Source organism: Asterias amurensis, chromosome 8 (genome assembly GCF_032118995.1).
Source record: "Asterias amurensis chromosome 8, ASM3211899v1".
NCBI lineage: Eukaryota > Metazoa > Echinodermata > Asteroidea > Forcipulatida > Asteriidae > Asterias > Asterias amurensis.
This window is the reverse complement of record NC_092655.1, coordinates 18,987,256-19,005,825: the sequence shown is the minus strand read 5'-3', so window position 1 is coordinate 19,005,825 and position 18,570 is coordinate 18,987,256. Positions and strand designations below refer to the sequence as shown.

Here is an 18,570-nt window from a genome sequence, read left to right as displayed (position 1 = left end):
TATGTTTATATTACAGAACACATATAGTTCTAAAATGTATATGGTTTATTTGCCATTTTTGAGGTATTTAAAACGTGTTGGCGGCGTGTTGGCGGCGCTCTGGACTTGTTGTCGGCGTTGTCGGCTTGTTGTCGGCTTTTAGTAGGACCGCTATAATTTTGTCGAGAACAAGGAAAAAATAGCGCCACCAACTGTTGGCCAGCAGTCTATTCCTGTGAATACAAACAGCGCCCTCTGCTGCCGTTTATACAGATAAAAATAAACTGGCCTACCCTCTACCTGCGCCCAATTTCATGGCTCTGTTTACCGCCGAATTCTGGATCTGGATCAGAACTGCAAGCAATCTCCCAGTTTGGGGTGCATAGGTTGCAGGTGGGACTCTCATTATAATGCGCTCTACTTTTGATATTTTTAAACAGGTTTAAGTTGTATATATGATTTGAGGCATTGCATGGTGAGGTATCATTTGGTTTGCGGTAACACCACTCTACTGCCGCTGAGTAGATAAACGGAGGTTCGGGAGACTTCTCAGTTCTGAAAAGAACTGTCCTGCTTTTTAGGTTTAAGTTGTGAATATACCGGTGAGGGAGCTTCTCTCACAGCAGCTCTGGGAGCTCGATGAGGTTTCACTCTGCTGTAGTTTTTCTGGTTGGAACGAAGTTTGTGGCAATCCGTTTTTGCGGGTAGACCTATCCGTATGAAGGATAAGTATTGACTTTATTTGGCGAGCTTGTACTCCAGTCATTTTGTTTGGACTTTGATTTAGATGGTCAGAGTTTATTGCAGCTCTGTAGGGATTTGTATATAGTAAGAGGCGTGCTGCAGCCATTCTGCGCTCCTCGAAATGTCTCCAGCCCAGCGTTAAGGAGCACGGAGGAAGGACCGGTCTTAGTGTATCTGTTCGAAAACAAATCTTAGGCTCAAGTTTGGCTATGTTTTTTCAATGTGAAATGGGTCCCAGATGCACAACTCCATGCGTGGGAGGACTAAAGTTTTGAATTTGCTTCAACTCGTGGGGAAAAGCTGTGGAGATTTATACGGATGAGGCCCCTAAAATTTGGTTACCTTTTGTAGCTACCATGTCGATTAGCCCTGGCGGCCTTACACTTTCGTAATACTACAGTGGCTCTGTATCTGTGTACAGAGGAAGAGTCCTAAAAAAAAGGATACCTTGTCCGATACCTTGTCGATGTGCTGTGCCCAAGTCAGTTTACCGTTAATGTGTAGGCCTACATGGTATACACGGTCCAAGTCATGACCGTTAAGTGGATAGCTTATCAATTGCTTTGTGCATACAGTAAATACAAAAACATGACAGACACATAAAAGACAGGACATAAACACATAATACACGTGTAATATATATACTGCGAATCTTATGAAGGCCATGAGAATATTAGAGGTTATTCGTAAATACCCCAGACAGTTTCTCTACTCCTATTGGTGGAGAGCGCGTCACGAGGGGTGTTTAAACCTTTGATAAATATCCCAGACAGTTTCTCTACTCCTATTGGTGGAGAGCGCGTCACGTGGGGGTGTTTAAACGGTTAATAATGACCAGTGTTTATAACTGGCTGGCTTCCGCGTGTCAGGCGCGCAAGATTATTACGCGGAACGCAATTCATAGTTATAGATAACAGCGCGTAATCTAAGCGCGCGCGCGTACACACAACCCACGCGCATCGAACAGATTCTTCACAAAGTTTTCGAAAAACAATATTATTTCAAACCTCGAATTTTCAATAAATAAAGTGTATATATTATTGTATTTTCTTAACGTTTTGTAACAAAAGGACATTTATGAATGGGAATAAAAGAGTAGCGACGTGTGTAAAACCTTGCAAGGACGTTGCCGTGCGATAAAGGCCATCGCCTTCGGCTCGGTCCTCTACCACACGGCCGCCGACCCTGCCGGCTTAAAGGAACACGTTGCCTTGGATCGGACGAGTTGGTCTATGAAAAGCGTTTGTAACCGTTTTTGAATAAATTGCATATGGTTGGAAAGCTGTTTAAAAGTAGAATACAATGATCCACACAAGTTTGCCTCGAAATAGCGTGGTTTTCCTGCTACTGTGCGAACTAACACGGTCGGCCATTTAAGGGAGTCAAAATTTTGACTCCCATTTAATGGCGAACCGTGTTAGTCGACGAGGTAAAAGGAAAACCGTGCAATTTCGAGGCATGTTTGTGTGGATCATTGTAGTCTACTTTTACAACATCTTTCTACCCATATGCATTTTATAAAAAACGGTTACAAACGCTTTTCAAAGACCAACTCGACCGATCCAAGGCAACGTGTTCCTTTAACGACCGTTGAAGAACTCGTCGCTTTCCTTTGATTCCCTTAGTCAAGAACTTTAGAAAGATGTTTCATAACTGGGTAATTCAGTGACTCAATTAATCTTAGACAATAGCTGGGCACGGTAAGAAGTCACTCAGGTGTAAGTTTGGGATACTGAATGAACAACACCATGCACTAAAAAACAATTGTACCAAACAAAATTATTATACTTTAATATTGTTTATTAATTTGAATAAAAAAAAGCGAATGACCTCTCCGCAGTTATAGGTTAAAAATGCAAAAATAATGTGGTTTAGGAAGAAGAGTAACATGATAGCAAACAGTAATACCAATGTTAATATTTAAAAAAGTAAAAGTAGGCCCATACATTTGTTGGTTAGGTTGGGTATATAACAAGCTTCACTAAACAGGAATTAATTCTGACCTAAGCAACTATCACGTATCATCACTTTACACACATTTTTGTACACGGTCGAGATTTAAACTACTGTTTAAATTTATGAAGAGATTTTTTGAGATAATGTCTACAATTTGTCAAGCCCCTATCGACAAAAGAGCATAATGCATATTATTTTTTTTGAATAAAATTATTTGAAAATCAATGTTTAACCATACTTTTGAAAATAATACAATCAGAGATAACACATTATTAGTTGTTTGTGTGGTTTTAAAGAATATGATAATAATAATTGATTAGAGTTAGGAGTGTTTTCTTTTGTCTAACTTGTAGTTTGATATTAATTATAATAATATAGGATTTGAGGCATTGCATGGTGAGGTTTCAATGTATGTTTGGTTTGCGGTAACACCATGTGTGTATCTACTTGCCAGGTAGAGTTGTCTACCTGGCAAGTAGATACACACATGGTGTTACCGCAAACCAAATATATACATAGATATAACAATGTTAACAACTATGTGACAAATTTGTTGAAGTGATTGAACTACGCTTCGAGAGGGCGCTTTTTGATGAAGATTTTCATTATGCAGTATTATTTTCTTTGCAAAACATTTCAAAAAGGTTTAATACAATAATATAATGTTCTGCGTTTACATGAAGCAAACTTATAGTGAATTAATCAATTATGCCGTATTTTTTAAATGAGTGTGAAACTCAAAAAAACCATACGAGCAAAATAATTGATGATATATACATTGTCAAGTTTTAAAAAGACTTGTTTTACAATTATTACAACAAGTTGGGATACATTTTTGTACAAGAAAAATTAAGAAGCCGGGGATCATAGACCCATAGCAAAAACAAATAAGTAAAACAGTGTTGTGTAGTTTAAAGGTACTAGACACTATCGGTAATTACTCAAAAGAATGTTTAGCATAAAATCTTACTCGATAGTAAACATTGTATGAGACGGCTCCCTCCGATGAAACGTTTTTTTTAATACTTTTTTATAGAAATATGTACTTTATTTTCCACTCGAATAGCACAATCATAATGTCAACTGAAGCCTTTTATTACGCCTCTAAAAGCACCCAATGTAATGCAACAAGTGTGTTTTTCTTTTATTATTCTCTTGCAGATTTGCTGTTTAAGCCCAATGTTTGCATTTTTGTGAGTTTATGCAGGTTGTTAATACGCCAAGTATACTGGTCTTGGAAAATTACTAAATGTGTCAAGATCCATGACATTTCGCCTACTCACATCAGGGATGTGTCTCGCCAAAATCCTTAGTAATTCGGAGCGACGTTTTTGTCGTTTTCAGTATCGCCTTGTCGCCAGGCCCAATTCCAAGATACATTCCTATAAAAACAATTCCAATTTCATTAAGTTCAACAAGTGCATTTTGAGAAAAATTTAAACTATTTTATCATTTAATTTTTTTTTAATAAAAGTAAACCTTCCTAGCATCCCAGAACACCAGTCCTACCATAACATATCGAATCACACAATCTTATTTCTATTCTAGAAACACAACTAAAAAAATAATAGTAAGTATTTTACACACACTTTCTATAATACTTGATATTATTCACTTTTCTTAATCATGTAATTCGGTTGTAGGGTCACAGTCAAAGAAAAACGTTATGGGTGCAATTTTTTTAGTGTAAAAGTCCCACTCTGTGTATAAATTAAGTTTATTACATAATACTGTTTCCTTTGACGTCGAAGACAAAACATCATTATTTTCCCTTACACACAATCAATTAGGAACTGGAAACCCAATTGACCCACATAGTGCCCCCGGTCGATTGGAACATGGCCCCCCCCCCCATTATAACAGCGCGCATATCCGTCGCTCAGTGTGACGCTCCTGTCGCTGTAACATAATTATAACATACAGTACGTCTTTCCTGTAGGACTAAATTATGTCTGAATTATGAGACCTAACTTTTATAGCAATATGTAATGTTTTACAAGGCGCTGCGGCGCAATTTGCTGCCGATCCGACCGGACCAGAAACACATGGCCAACCCCTTCTCTTTGTGCGATAAGTGCACTGGCTTATTTTACGACTGCGTTAAACAACACACGAGACAGACAACTTTACGTCCAATCCGAAGGTTGCAGCGTCGTAGTTAAGTGTCTTGCTTAAGTACACAATTGTGTCACGGCTGTGCGGCACCTTAATGTAGCCCGAACCCTAAATGTAGCCTGACCTAACGCTGCTGAACACTAGAGCTCGAGTCCACCGCTAGGCAATGACACGCCACAACAACCTCAAACCAAAACACAAAGAGATGCCTACCTGGTGCTATCATGCTTTGCAGTGAAATTCCTCCTCCATAAATGAAAGCATACCAAAAGCGAGGATTTGGTGGGATGTTGTCTTTTGTCATATACTCTGGAAAATTCTGTAAGGAACAGTGAACAACATATTGTTTTTTTGTTTGAACTGTAGATACATTTCAGATTCTTTGACTGTCGCCAATAAACTTGGAAAGTCTGTCCTACTGAGATTTTTTGTCCCGAGTGGGAAATAACATGAACTGAAAGAGGTTGCGATAAAGAATATAGTTGTGGTTTTACCCTATAGCACCGATGTGTGTATAAGCACTGTACGCAAGATTTTCCCGAGTCCGGGGAATAGAATCACATGCATTTTACTCGGGTGGGATTCGAATCCACGACCTTTGCAAGAGTGAAGGGGCTGGTTTAGCAGAGGGCGCTTTTGACATTTTGAGTCCTTGCCTAACAGGTAAGACTTCAAAACATATATTTTGTGGAAATGTTTCATTTAAATTCAATTCAATTTAATTCACATTATTTTTTATTCCCACTTAGACATTTCCACAAATTACAGAAGACAGCATTAGAATAAGAATAAACCTTATGGCGGGGAGCGCGTGGAGGCAAGGTCAAATGTAAGCCAGGTAGCTTGTAGCGGCTTGTCTGTACATACCATATATGAGTACTACACAAACAAAGGTACAAACAAACAAGCTAACAAACAAACAAACAGACAGACGGACAAACTAATGGAAATAATGACAATGACAAAGTATGCAAAAAAAGGAAAAGAACTGTATAGAAACTGTTTTTCATACTGGGAAATAAGGAACTTTTTATAAAAAAAATATGATGTTTTGAACCTAGCAACAGAGGATGAGGTTTTGACTGGACGAGGCTCTGATAGGACGAGGACCATTAACAGAAAGTATTTGATGTTTGATGTGCGAATGGGACGAGCATATTGTTCCCATTGCTGTTTTTTCTTTAAATGACTTACCATTAAAGTACGGTCTAGGCCAAAAGGAAGCCTTCTGTGTCACGATTCTGTGTAATGTCATGAAAGGTAAAATTTACAAAGTGTTGATCAAACAAACAACTTAGAGTTATTTCCATGGCTTTCATTCTGAATGTCCATAGTAGTACTATAAACATTCTGCCTTTAATCCTACGCGCAAGGTATCCTAGACTCACCATTACTGTCGTATCCAATTTCGAGCTTTTAGCTGTGGCAGGAGAAGACTTCTGTAAATAAGAAGTAAAAAACAAAAATTGTCACAATGTTCCTTTTTATTTTTTTAAATATTTTTTTAATAACTATTATCGTCTGAAGTAACTTCAACCCATTATTTTTCTCGAACACTGTGGTTATGTCACGCTAAAATGTATAACAATTATAAATATTTGTGTTTTTTTTTAGTGTATGTTATCAATTTAATTCTTTGTATTACCACCTCCCGTAGCTCACTGTATCTGTTATAATTATGATAGCAGTATTTATTGGAGCTTGTTTTTTGATAAACATGTGTTGTTTAAAAAACGGAGAAGTAGGCCTACAACTCCACATGTTTTTTAAAATATAAGGCATGCAAATCTTTGAGTCTGTAAATAGAGCTTTCTCCGGGAAGGGTGGGGGGGGGGTAATAATGAGTTATGTATATAACTTTATCTTAAGAAATAGGGTTAGGAGTTTTTAAAAGTGCTCATTAGTTGTCTTTCAACAGGAAACGCAGTTATGAATTGGACTATTGGACCACTTAATGGTTCACAAGGTGCTGTGGTGCAAGTTCAACAGCCACTGCCAGAAACACCAGGGGCAAGTAAGGTTTTGGCAGTGGCTATCTGCTGCCACCTAGCGTCTTCTATTACCTAGGCGTTTTCTATTAATACTTACCACACATTCTTTGAACGAATCATATAATGAATATGCTACAACAGCTCCTTCTGTCGGATGCTTCGACGGATCTGCATACGTGTATTGAAAGAACTTGCCTGGAAGACAATCAGAAGGTAAAACATATTGACCCATTTCACCTGACGTCATCATTAGAATAATCTTGGATGCGCCATGTTGGTGGTCAATGCCAACGTATGTTATTCAGTGAAGTACGCATTTTTAGGTGACACGGCATTTATACATAAACCTATAGAGAGGTTTCGCGTGACGTCACAAACGTCAGTTTTTGACACCCGCCGCCATGTTGAGTACTATTATCAGCTGGCCTGTAATTAGCATAACGCATAAACGGTGCAAAAATCAAACCAAAGCAGTTCATGTTCAATGTAAATCGTAAGCCAGGAAACCGTGAATATTTTTTTCGGCAACCATCGATTATTCTGACTCAAGCGGAGCCTAGCAAAGGCTGACAAACAATGTGAACCTGATGAAACAGCCGCGGAGGACAACAAGGCATGGCTTAAATTAAAATGGGAAACATCGGAATGGGCTTTGGAGAGAGCATCCCGAAGACAAAGAAGAAGTTGCCTAAACACAGGACAAACAGATCGTCCACGTGTCAACATAATTATAAAAACAATATGAATTTGAAGGAAACATTAATGAAACAATTTTCTTAGACACCCTAGCCCTCTGGTTTCTGACATTTTTCAATATAAATGAAAGAAGGGGAACATTAAATTAAACATTATCTGAAAGCATGGAGGAAACAAAGCTTAGCACTCATCAGCTGCCCAAATGCAATTTGCTTGTTTTGTTACGGATATGTAGACACACGGGTGCATGTAGAGCAGCCAATATAACATTGACTTAACTTTTTTTTAAAGAGTCTTTTGAGATGACACTTGAGTTTTGAACTTCCATTCCAGTCCCAAATATGTTTTTGTTCAAAGACACTGGACAGTATAATTGTCAAAGACGAATCTTCTCACTTGGTGTATCTCAACATATTTTTATGCAAAAAATAACAAACCTGTGAAAAGTTGCGCTCAATTGATCGTCGAAGTTGCGAGGTAGCAATAAAAAAAAAAAGTGGTGTGCTTTCAGATGCTTAATTTCGAGACCTCGAATTCTTAATCTGAGTTCTCCAAATCATGTTCGTGAAAAATTATTTCTCGAAAATTACATTACTCCAGAGGGAGCCGTCAACGTGAATCGCCCCCTTCAGATAGTTGAATCTAAAATATACCAGAGTGCCGATGAAGGCAAGCCAAATACCGCACACCACCATTGCCGAAAACAAGTCATACATTTTGCTAAAATCCCAGTTCCGATTTGAACAAAAATAATTTGTTGTCTAAAGTGGTGGTACCGTGATGTGGTAGGTAGTTGGTAGCCATGTCCACGCCCATACAAAATAAATAATGTTTCGCAATAAATGCGGCTTCAAGAGTAAAACTGCAAAGTTTGTTTACTTTCACGAGCAAATTGTCCTCACCTCAGTCACCCATCCAACATGATTGTATAGTGCATCAATGGATCTAAATGCGTTCAGAGTAACGGTATTTAACAACCTCTGGATACGACACTGCTGAGAAAAGTTCAATGTTTGGAGACCAGTCGGCAGGTTTGAATTCTTGATCTTTGTTGTTTTAACAATTGTTGTTATAACGATTTTAACAATTGTTGTTATAACGAATGAATTCGTTCGTAATTTATTTCACAGTATCGACCGGCGTTGACTTGCATTATCCGGAATTAATATTATGTGCTTGAAGTAATTCAATTGTTTTACCAAATAAAATACTGAAAGAAAACCTCCACCAAATATTTGTCTATCGGAGAAAAAACAAGTTTCTCGGTTACAAACGTGCGTCTGCTGTTGCGAGCAGACGACGCGTTACCAACATAAATAGTACTCAACATGGCCGACGGCGCGCACAACGAACTTTTTGCGGGGTCACATGACGTCATTTCAGTAGGGCGCCCTCACCTAGAGGTCAAAAGGAGGCTGTTCATTGGCCAAACCTGTGCGCCGCGCGTACAAATCTGTGCGTCACTGTTTTTCCTCTAAGATGGCGTCTGGGTGACGTCAATGCATAAGGTCTATTGACCACCAACATGGTGAGCGTGGCATCAGTCGCCGCGTGTGACGCGCGTGCAAGGGGTCAATACTCGGAGCTCTTTATTGAATAATGTCACGGTGAAACTATGCCCAAGTGAAAACCGTGCAATTGTCTCAGTTGTGTTTGAAATATTATACAAATTTTATTGGATGGTACAATCATGCAGGAAGGAAGAGAAGGAGCTCGAACGAAGGGACTTCAAAAGCCGTACCCGTGGTACCGCGGTCGTCCACATACCTTATACAAACAATGGGCGACCTGGCGTATGTGAGTTTGCGCGTGCGCACTTGGTTCTTCACTCAACTATGGTGTCGTATGTCGTATGGATATAATAAAGAAAAAACAACTTGTTTGAGACCTGATAAAATTTGTGGACACTTTCGCCCACCAAACCGAAAAACACAATTGAACACCCTCGTGTGCTAATACCCAAATTTTGAACCACCGCTAGTGACAGGAAAGTTGCAAAAAATAAAAAAATGTAAAAATATGCTATGATATTTCCATGTAAACACCACAAACAGTAAATGAAAACGTGTGTATTCACAATTCTTGTCTCCAACGATTCAACTTTACACGAAGGCAACGTTGCAGAGTGGCGGTACCAAACCTTAGTTCAAAGAGATCTAATCGCGCTCACTAATCGGCCGTGCAGCAGGAGGTCTCCTATCTTTTTTCACTGGTCAGACAGGGGCATTGTCAGGGTGTTATTTTGTTACTCTGCGGTTTTGCGGGTCATTCGAGCTCCTTCTCTTCCTTCCTTCATATACAATAAAGCTAAACTTATAACAACGAGATGAACTCTGGAATGTTCAGTTCACATGGCACAAGGAAGGTTACTCAACAGTCCCCTTGCACATGACGTCACACTCTTAAACAGCGCCCTCTTGGACCGAGGCAAGGAAGGTAGACTATTTCGCTCGCCGCTGGTCACCTGTCTTTATCCGCAGGGATGCTTTTCAATAATAATATTAATAACAACAACAACAACAACAACAACAACAACAACAACAACAACAACAACAACAACAACAACAACAACAACAACAACAACAACAACAGCAACAGCAACAGCAACAGCAACAGCAACAGCAACAGCAACAGCAACAGCAACAGCAACAGCAACAGCAACAGCAACAGCAACAGCAACAGCAACAGCAACAGCAACAGCAACAGCAACAGCAACAGCAACAGCAACAGCAACAGCAACAGCAACAGCAACAGCAACAGCAACAGCAACAGCAACAGCAACAGCAACAGCAACAGCAACAGTAATAGTAATAATAATAATAATAATAATAATAATAATAATAATAATATGAAACATTTATATAGCGCTCTACGGAGAACAGAGCGCTTTACATGAGACTATGACAACAGAACAAAAGAAAAACAAACTAGGATGGGTGGGGAAAAAGAAATGTCTTGAGGAGGCTTTTGAATACAAAACCAGTGATTTCATTGGACGCAATGATGTCAAGGACAAACATGCAGTGACATTCCTCTTCATACTGTATTTTGATCGGTCCTTGGTGCAAGATCGTCCAATCATTTGCCTCCTTTGACCCCTGTGAGGACGTTTTTTGACCCCAGTGAGCATGATCGTCGTTTATGGCGGCCTAATTACGTCACATCAACGCATAATGGTAAACACGTACGCCCCTCTACTTACTGGAGTCGTTGTACTCCTGGAAAACCAGTTGCTTGTTTCCAGTAATCGTCAGATACTTGACGGGAGCTTGATCTTCTTCAATATAAATGTTGTACGGTTCGGTAGAAACCCTTATAAAATCATATAAAGTGGTAGAGGGGAATAACATCACAGCTGGCATTTCATTTCTATCATTTTCGAGGGTCTCGAGAACAGCAACATCTAGAACACCGTCTGAGAAAAGAATAAAACATCATGCAAAATAGTAAAGATAAAGTAAAAAGTAGCTATCTACATATAAGGGGGCTCTCATCAAAGCCTGTTCAACATCGTTAGTAATAATAATAATAATTTGGGGGCTAATCATCCTTACTCGCAGCTATAGGAGCTGAATTGCGAAGGACGCGGCTACGACGTGTTCGAGAAGCAGGCATGCAAGGGCGCCTGTGGCTGCCAGCCACATCACCCCATTATGACCACGGAGCACAGCCAAGATCGAAGTGTTTGATTTTTCCCGAGGGAGGAAAACCGGATGTTCTGGAAAACTCTCGTGAGGGGCTTTTAATTCAGCTAGCCATGCAGTGACCTGTGTACGATACAAAGGAAGAGTCTTATAAAGGGCTACAGTTCAGCACGATCAGTTGAAGAGCAACATACAAAAGGGTGGCATAGCCTCTTGGTGACTGGCTTAGACGAAGTTGATTTTTTGAGACCTTTTGACATCGATTGACGGATTTTCACTTTGCTGTTGTTGTTTGATTCTTTCTCTCTTTTTTTGTTCCTTCGACTCGGAATGCTGCAACAAGTCCAACGTGAATGTACTGAATGATGCAAGTTGCCGATTTATTTGAGCTTTTGTTTTCGAACGAGTTCAATGATCAAGTGTTTCAACAATTAATGCTGAAACTTGTCGGGAAACCCAATTTCATCAATCATTTCATGTAACTGTTTTTGTGACAATTTGCACTCACTTTCTATTCACATTTAGCTGTGGGGGGTTTCGCCAACTCTTTTAAAGCAAATCTCACCCTTTGTAGTGATTTTGAAAATAACCCAAATGAAGGTAGTTTTCCCGTCATCTAACTTCCTTTCAACTCCCTGCAAAAAAAAAGGAAAAAGAAAGAAAGATAAGAAAATTCAAATTAAAGAAAATTCACATCATTAGTTTTAGAATTTTTCAAACCTCTCTTTAGCTGATAGTGATTTATATTCTAAGACGACGTATGCTGTACACTCTAGGGGAGTTCGCAGTATACGAACTCCCTACTAAAAGTTGTCATGTGAAGAATCGTTGACTTACAATGATGTGCTTAAACTCTTCGTAGTCATGAAGCTCTTTCAGTAATTGCATCAAGTCCACGTTGTCAATGTCGATGGAGTTTGCCGAGACTAACACATCACCGGATCTGATACAAAATATAAAAACAATTAAGAAGACATGTTACCAATTATACGTTTAATGCAATAACTACATCAGAAGTGGAGATAAATATGTTGGTTCAAGCCTAAAACAATTAAGATTATAAACTAGATAACATAAATAGGTCTCAGCAGGTTTTGTTTTCGTTTAAAGGCACTGTAGGCCCCCTATACATTTGGTTTTCGAACCGTTTGGATATTTTAATCCTATCAGATGGTCGCGTTTTTGAGAATAAAAAGTGATACTCTTTTTCATAACCATACTTCGAAGTGAAATTTTTCTCAAAGTGCTTTACACTATCAAGTTGTTATGCCAATCATTTTCTGCGTCATTATCAAACATACAGACTCCTAAACGGCACCAAAAAAGCAATAAAATCCATCGTAAGACAGATCAGTGATTTGTATTGTGGCATCACACTTCACTAAGCAACTACGATTGATTTGCAGTTACGATTTATCGTAGTTCTTTGTGAAATCGACCCCTGGACACCTTTGGTAATATTGTCAAAGAACAGTATTTCCAGCGAGTACCCCATCATAAAATATTAAATCTGTGAAAATTTGGAATCAATTGGTCATCAAAGTTTCAAGAGAATATTGAATGAAAAAAACGTCCTTATTACACAAATTTGTGTGCTTCCAGATGCCTAACATACGACTTCAGCTGGTCTTTTATTTATATGTTGAGTGAGAAATTACCTCTTTCTCAAAAACATTACTTCAGAGGGAGCTATTTCTCACAATGTATCTCATTTGCTCGTTTTACCAAGTAAGTTTTTATGTTAACAATCCCGTATGTTATTATTATCAAACTCACCGGAAGCCAGTTTTGTAAGCCAGTCCACCCTCTAGGAAGTCCTTAAAGACAAACCGGCCGTCTTCTTGATGTAGGTTCACCTCAAAATGCACACCATAAGTCTCCGTATCTTCCGGATTGTGGAGGAACACTTTGCGTCCATCACCGTTGTTCTCCTGTTAGGATGAACACGGTAGAAGAAATACTAGAGTATACGCCTCTCTTTATTCATGCATGGCGTTACAAATTGAGGCAATCGGCGCACGTCACACAACATGCAGTGGCTGTGCCGAAGGCCTCGATTAAAGCCATTATACACTTTCGGTACAGAAAAAGAAAAGTACACAGATTTACAAATAATTTACAGGGTTTATAGAAGGTAATAGTGAAAGACTTCTCTTGAAATATTGTTCCATGAAATGAGTTACTTTTTGAGAAAACATTAAAACAATATTAATTCTCGTAATAGCGAGAATTACGGATTTATTTTAAACACATGTCATGACACTACGAAACGCGCGGAAACAAGAGTTGGTTTTCCCCCGACTCCGTTTTTTTCTCCTGACTCCGATGACCGATTGAGCCTAAATTTTCACAGGTTTGTTATTCTATATATAAGTTGTGATACACGAGGTGTGGGACTCGGGGTCAATAGGCAAATAATCTTAAAGGCAGTGGACACTATTGGTAATTACTCAAAATAATTATTAGCATAAAACCTTTCTTGGTGACGAGTAATGGGGAGAGGTTGATGGTATAATAATAATAAATAATATGAACACTTATAGTGCGCCGGTATCCACCACAAGTGATGCTCATGGCGCAAGGAAGAAACACAAAATTAATGAAAAGCAGCTGTGAAAAAGTGGGTTTTGAGGGCCTCTTTGAACTTATGAATAGAGGACATGTTACGGATATTAAGAGGCAGATTATTCCAAAGTAAAGGACCAGCATGAGAAAAAGCCCTGTCACCCCAACTGTTGTGGGTGTGGGGAACAACCAGTAATGACGAAGTGGATGATCTAAGACATCTGGAAGGATTGTAACGGGTAATTAATTGACAATTATACTGAGGAGCAGAACCATGTAAAGAATGAAAAACAAGCAGAAGTAATTTGTATTGAATGCGATATTGAACAGGGAGCCAGTGAAGTGCATTTAAAACCGGAGTGATATGGGTTCTCCTGGAGGACAAAGTATAAAACATTGTGAGAAACAGTTCCCTCTGAAATGCCATAGTTTTCGTGAAAGATGTAATTTTTCCACGAACTTGATTTAGAGACCTCAGATTCAGAACTTGAGGTCTCGAAATCAACCATCTAAACGCACACAACTTCGTGTGACAAGGGTTAGTTTTCGTTCATTATTATCTTGCAACTTCGATGACCGAGTGAGCTCAAATTTTCACAGTGTTTGTCATTTTATGCATTTGTTGAGGTAACCAACTGTGAAGGCTAGTCTTTGACAATTACCAATAGTTCCCACTGCCTTTAAGGTAAAATGGTGCAAGGATATTAAAAACACTGGACACTATTGGTAATTGTCAAAGACCAGCCCTCTTGCTTTGTGTATCTCAAGATATGCATAAAATAACAAACCTGTGAAAATTTGAGCTCAATTACGTCGTCGAAGTTGTGAGATAATAATGAAAGAAAAAACAACCTCGTTACACGAAATTATGTACTTTCAGATGCTTAATTTCAAATTCTAAATCTGAGGTCTCGAAATCAAATTCGTGGAAAATTATTTCTTTCTCGAAAACTACGTTACTTCAAAGGGAGCCGTTTCAACATTTTTTACAATCAACAGCTCCCAATTACTCGATACTAAGTAAGGTTTTACGCTTCTTATAATTACTTTGAGTGATTACCAATAGTGTCCACTGCCTTTAAGAGATTGTTGAAGCTTTGTTAGGACAGGAAAATAATAATGATATAAACATTGTGTACAACCATTAATGTTTGCTTCTCTTGGGGAAGAGTGTTGTCTCTAAACAGATCCGGGGTCAATAGGCATATAATCTTAAAGCCAGTGGACACTATTGGTAATTACTCAAAATAATTATTGGCATAAAACCTTTCTTGGTGACGAGTTATGGGGAGAGACTGATGGTATAAAACATTGTGAGAAACGGCTCCCTCTGAAGTGCCATAGTTTTCGAGAAAGAAGTAATTTTCCACGAATTTGATTTCGAAATTCGAGACCTCAGATTTAGAACTTGAGGTCTCGAAATCAACCATCTAAACGCACGTGTGACAAGGGTTATTTTTCTTTCATTATTACTGCAAGTTCGATGACCGATTGAGCTCAATTTTTCACAGGTTTGTTATTTTATGCATATGTTGAGATACACCAACTGGGAAGGCTAGTATTTGAAAATTACCAATAGTGTCCACTGCCTTTAAAACTAGGTTTTGCGTGTTCATGCCCACCAACCACTCTTATATCTCATCTCACGTACCCCAAGCCCAAACCCACTTCCTTGACCCAACTCAACAGTCAACACACCTTACCAAATACATACCAATCCATTATACCTCACCCAACCATATGAAACATACCAGGTGGTTTGTTGCCATCTCTGGTCTTTGGTTGTCTGTATTTCCTTCTTCAGCCAAGTCAGCGCCTGATGACAAAGCCAAGATGTTAATGTTTTATTCCAACTCCATAACAAACACAAAACTCTCACTGTATTTTCATCACAAAATGTCGAGTCAACGTAGCGAGGTTATGAACGAGTAACTATGAACGAGGGTATACTACCCACAACTACCGACGCAGCATTTACGAACGGACACCACGTATTAAGATTGGAATCTCAAAGACTCGCCTTCCCTCGGAATTGTATAGCCTTGCTCAAGGCGTATTTTTTTTCCTAGGACGAACGTGGGTAATTAACATAAAATAGGCGTGTTTTTGTCCGAAAAACACTCTAGCGCACGCACGAGCTTTAGTGATGGCCGCAAGGGACCTTGGGCCACTGGTGGTGGTATGTGGAATGAAAAAATTAATAGTTGTGGTAAATAAATGGGGACCACACAACCTGCCTTTCTTCTACCATCGCTTCACACAATGGTGTATATAGGTTGTGATGAACCAGTCTACCTCCTATACTTCTTACTCCATGGTCTTACCATGGAGATATGACATTCATGGTCTATTTTTAAACTGGGCACATTTGGTAATTATTGTCGAAGACCAGTATTTTCACTTGATTTGGTAATTATTGTCGAAGACCAGTATTTTCACTTGATGTATCCCAACATGCATAAGATAACAAACCTCTGGAAAAAAAAACCATTATTTTTGTTGCATAATTTTGTGTGCTCCAGATGCATAAGTGCTGTTTGTAATGCAGTGTTCTATTAAATTTCATCAAAAAACATTAGGGACCACAGCCGTTCATTATGACCGTCAGTCTATTTTCACAATTGCCCTCACTCCCCCTCCCAACCATATCCAAACATATTTCATCGGGCAATCAAGACTTGGCAATGAAAGCAAGCGCGACGCATTTTATAGACAAAAGGTAGAGTTGTACAAAATACGCAGTTTTACATGGTACATGGTACTAAATATACATGTACATGTACAAAGGCGCGAAATTACTACCTCGAATTGCGCAACACGGTCGACGCAATTTGACACTTCGAGCCGATTGAGATATTGAGATAACTTTCATAATAATAACCATAGTTGAGAGAGAAGAGAATCTAACTAAATTGCTGTCTGCTATTTTTAATCGAACCACGTCGTAGGCTCTTGATTATTTAAAAGAGGTAAAAACCTGTGACAAAAGCTATAAATTTGTAGTGATTTAAGGGCACTGGGCACTAGTAATTACCCAAAATAATTGTTGGCAGCAAAAACTTACTTGGGAACAAGCACTGTAGAGCTGTTGATAGTATACAACATTGTGAGAAATGGCTTCCTCTAACGTAACGTAGTTCTCGAGAAAGAAGTTATTTTCCCTTAAATATATGAACTTGATATAGAGACCTCAGAATTAGTTTGAGATAAGTATTGCTTAAAGTAATTGCATGGTGTAAATACATGGTATACTTATTGCAGGCTAGGTACAACCATATGTGTAAAACCCTTTTTGTTGGAGTGGTGGCTCACTGAAAAGAGCCGGTGTGATCTCGACGTTTCGAAAAGTGTACGAGCAGAAGACGAGCAGTGTGTACTGTTCGAAACGTCGAGACCACACAGCCCTATATAGGACTCTTCCTCTGTAAGTGTAAGACCACCAGGGCTAAGACCACACCTACTCTTTTCAGAGCCAACACTCCCACACATGGCCGTCCCGCAAGTTTACTATTTACTTATTTATGTATTGTTTCTTCCTACTTCGTTTTAGACGTTACCCCCCCCCCCCCCCCTCCCACACCCATTGGTATTTCTCATCACAAAATGTCTAAACCGTTCACGTTTGGCGAGGTCGGCCCAATTTTATAGAGTACTGCTTCAAACCATGGAGGAAGTTTTTTCAAACCCCGCTCTTATAACTTTTTATTCAACCCCAAACTATATTTCAGATTTACCCAGTCAGTTTTATACAATATATATACAATACAATACACGCGTTTTTGTTTGTCTGGGTCATTACCCAAGTGACAAAGTGTCCTTTAACAAGACCCTTTGTAAAGCGCTGTGATCCCCTCGTAAGAGTTCTGTATAAATGTCTGCTTTTATATTATCAACAAAATAAAACGTAATCATAATCATTGTCGCCAGATTTGTGGAATTCCAAACTCCCAAATTGAATGCCGTTTTCCCTTGCATTAATGCACATAAAAAAAATATTCAACGTTTTGAAGATTGTGTCTGCAAAGTAACGAAGCCATTCATGTCGTTTTCACATTCCAGGAACTCATACTGTATCACCATGATAATGGCATCCGACCCGTGAAACTTCAAGTTGCTCTACTGGTTAAGGGCTTACCTAAAAATACTAAAGTGGAAGAATACTGGATTTACCTGCTGTGAAGACCGTCGGGCTGTCTCCTCTTCTAGACCTGTGTGCAGACCTGCTGAAACAGTTTCCCATGGTGGTTCGTTTTGCTACCTAAAACTTCCACTACTGTTCTAATCGACGGCACTGCAAAAGTGGCTTGGCTGTCAATTATTTGAGTAATTGAGAAACTAAACTTGATTCAAGTCCCGTTCGCGTGTAAGAGGTCCCTAAGCATATCGCGCCAAATACACTATGCCGTATAATATAGCAGTGCGCACTCGCCGTCAAAATGTGTTCCCGAGGGGAAAGGTTGGGGAATGCTGAGCATCACAGTTTTCTGGCGATGGCATGGGATTGGGGCTTGAGTCAAGTCTATTAACAAACGTGCCTAGTGCCCTGAACTTAAAACAAAACCATATCACTTTCTCATATGCGGATACAACGTATTTAGTATTAGCAGGAATAATGTCCGTGTGGCATTTCCGTTTATTGTGTCTTCTGTGGGCTCTAGCGCGCACTATGGGGCGCCGTTTGTCCATTAATTGTTTGACAATTTTAAGGCATGTTTTTACCATGGTTTACAGCAATTAGATGTAAACCATAAAAACTGTTGCCACATCCTGTTATGGTTTACATACCAGTAAAGTATTTGTTGTGTCTAAGTTTATGGTTTACAAACCATGAACATACAAAAAACATTTACAAATCGTGGTTCATAAACCAAGAAAATTTA

At 39.1% G+C, this 18,570-nt stretch overlaps 1 protein-coding gene across 1 annotated transcript; it reads right to left on the bottom strand.

Moving 5' to 3' along the window:
* Positions 1-2,379: 2,379 nt before the first annotated feature.
* On the bottom strand, positions 2,380-18,204 carry LOC139940576 (uncharacterized). Its single transcript, XM_071936897.1, has 10 exons — positions 17,861-18,204; positions 15,442-15,506; positions 12,902-13,056; positions 11,963-12,068; positions 11,691-11,760; positions 10,684-10,896; positions 6,883-6,980; positions 6,183-6,233; positions 5,008-5,113; positions 2,380-4,061 (listed from the first exon to the last, which is right to left on the bottom strand). Exons 1-10 carry the CDS (start codon positions 17,928-17,930, stop codon positions 3,964-3,966), a joined length of 1,032 nt encoding a protein of 343 aa, XP_071792998.1. The 5' UTR covers positions 17,931-18,204; the 3' UTR covers positions 2,380-3,963.
* Positions 18,205-18,570: the final 366 nt, after the last annotated feature.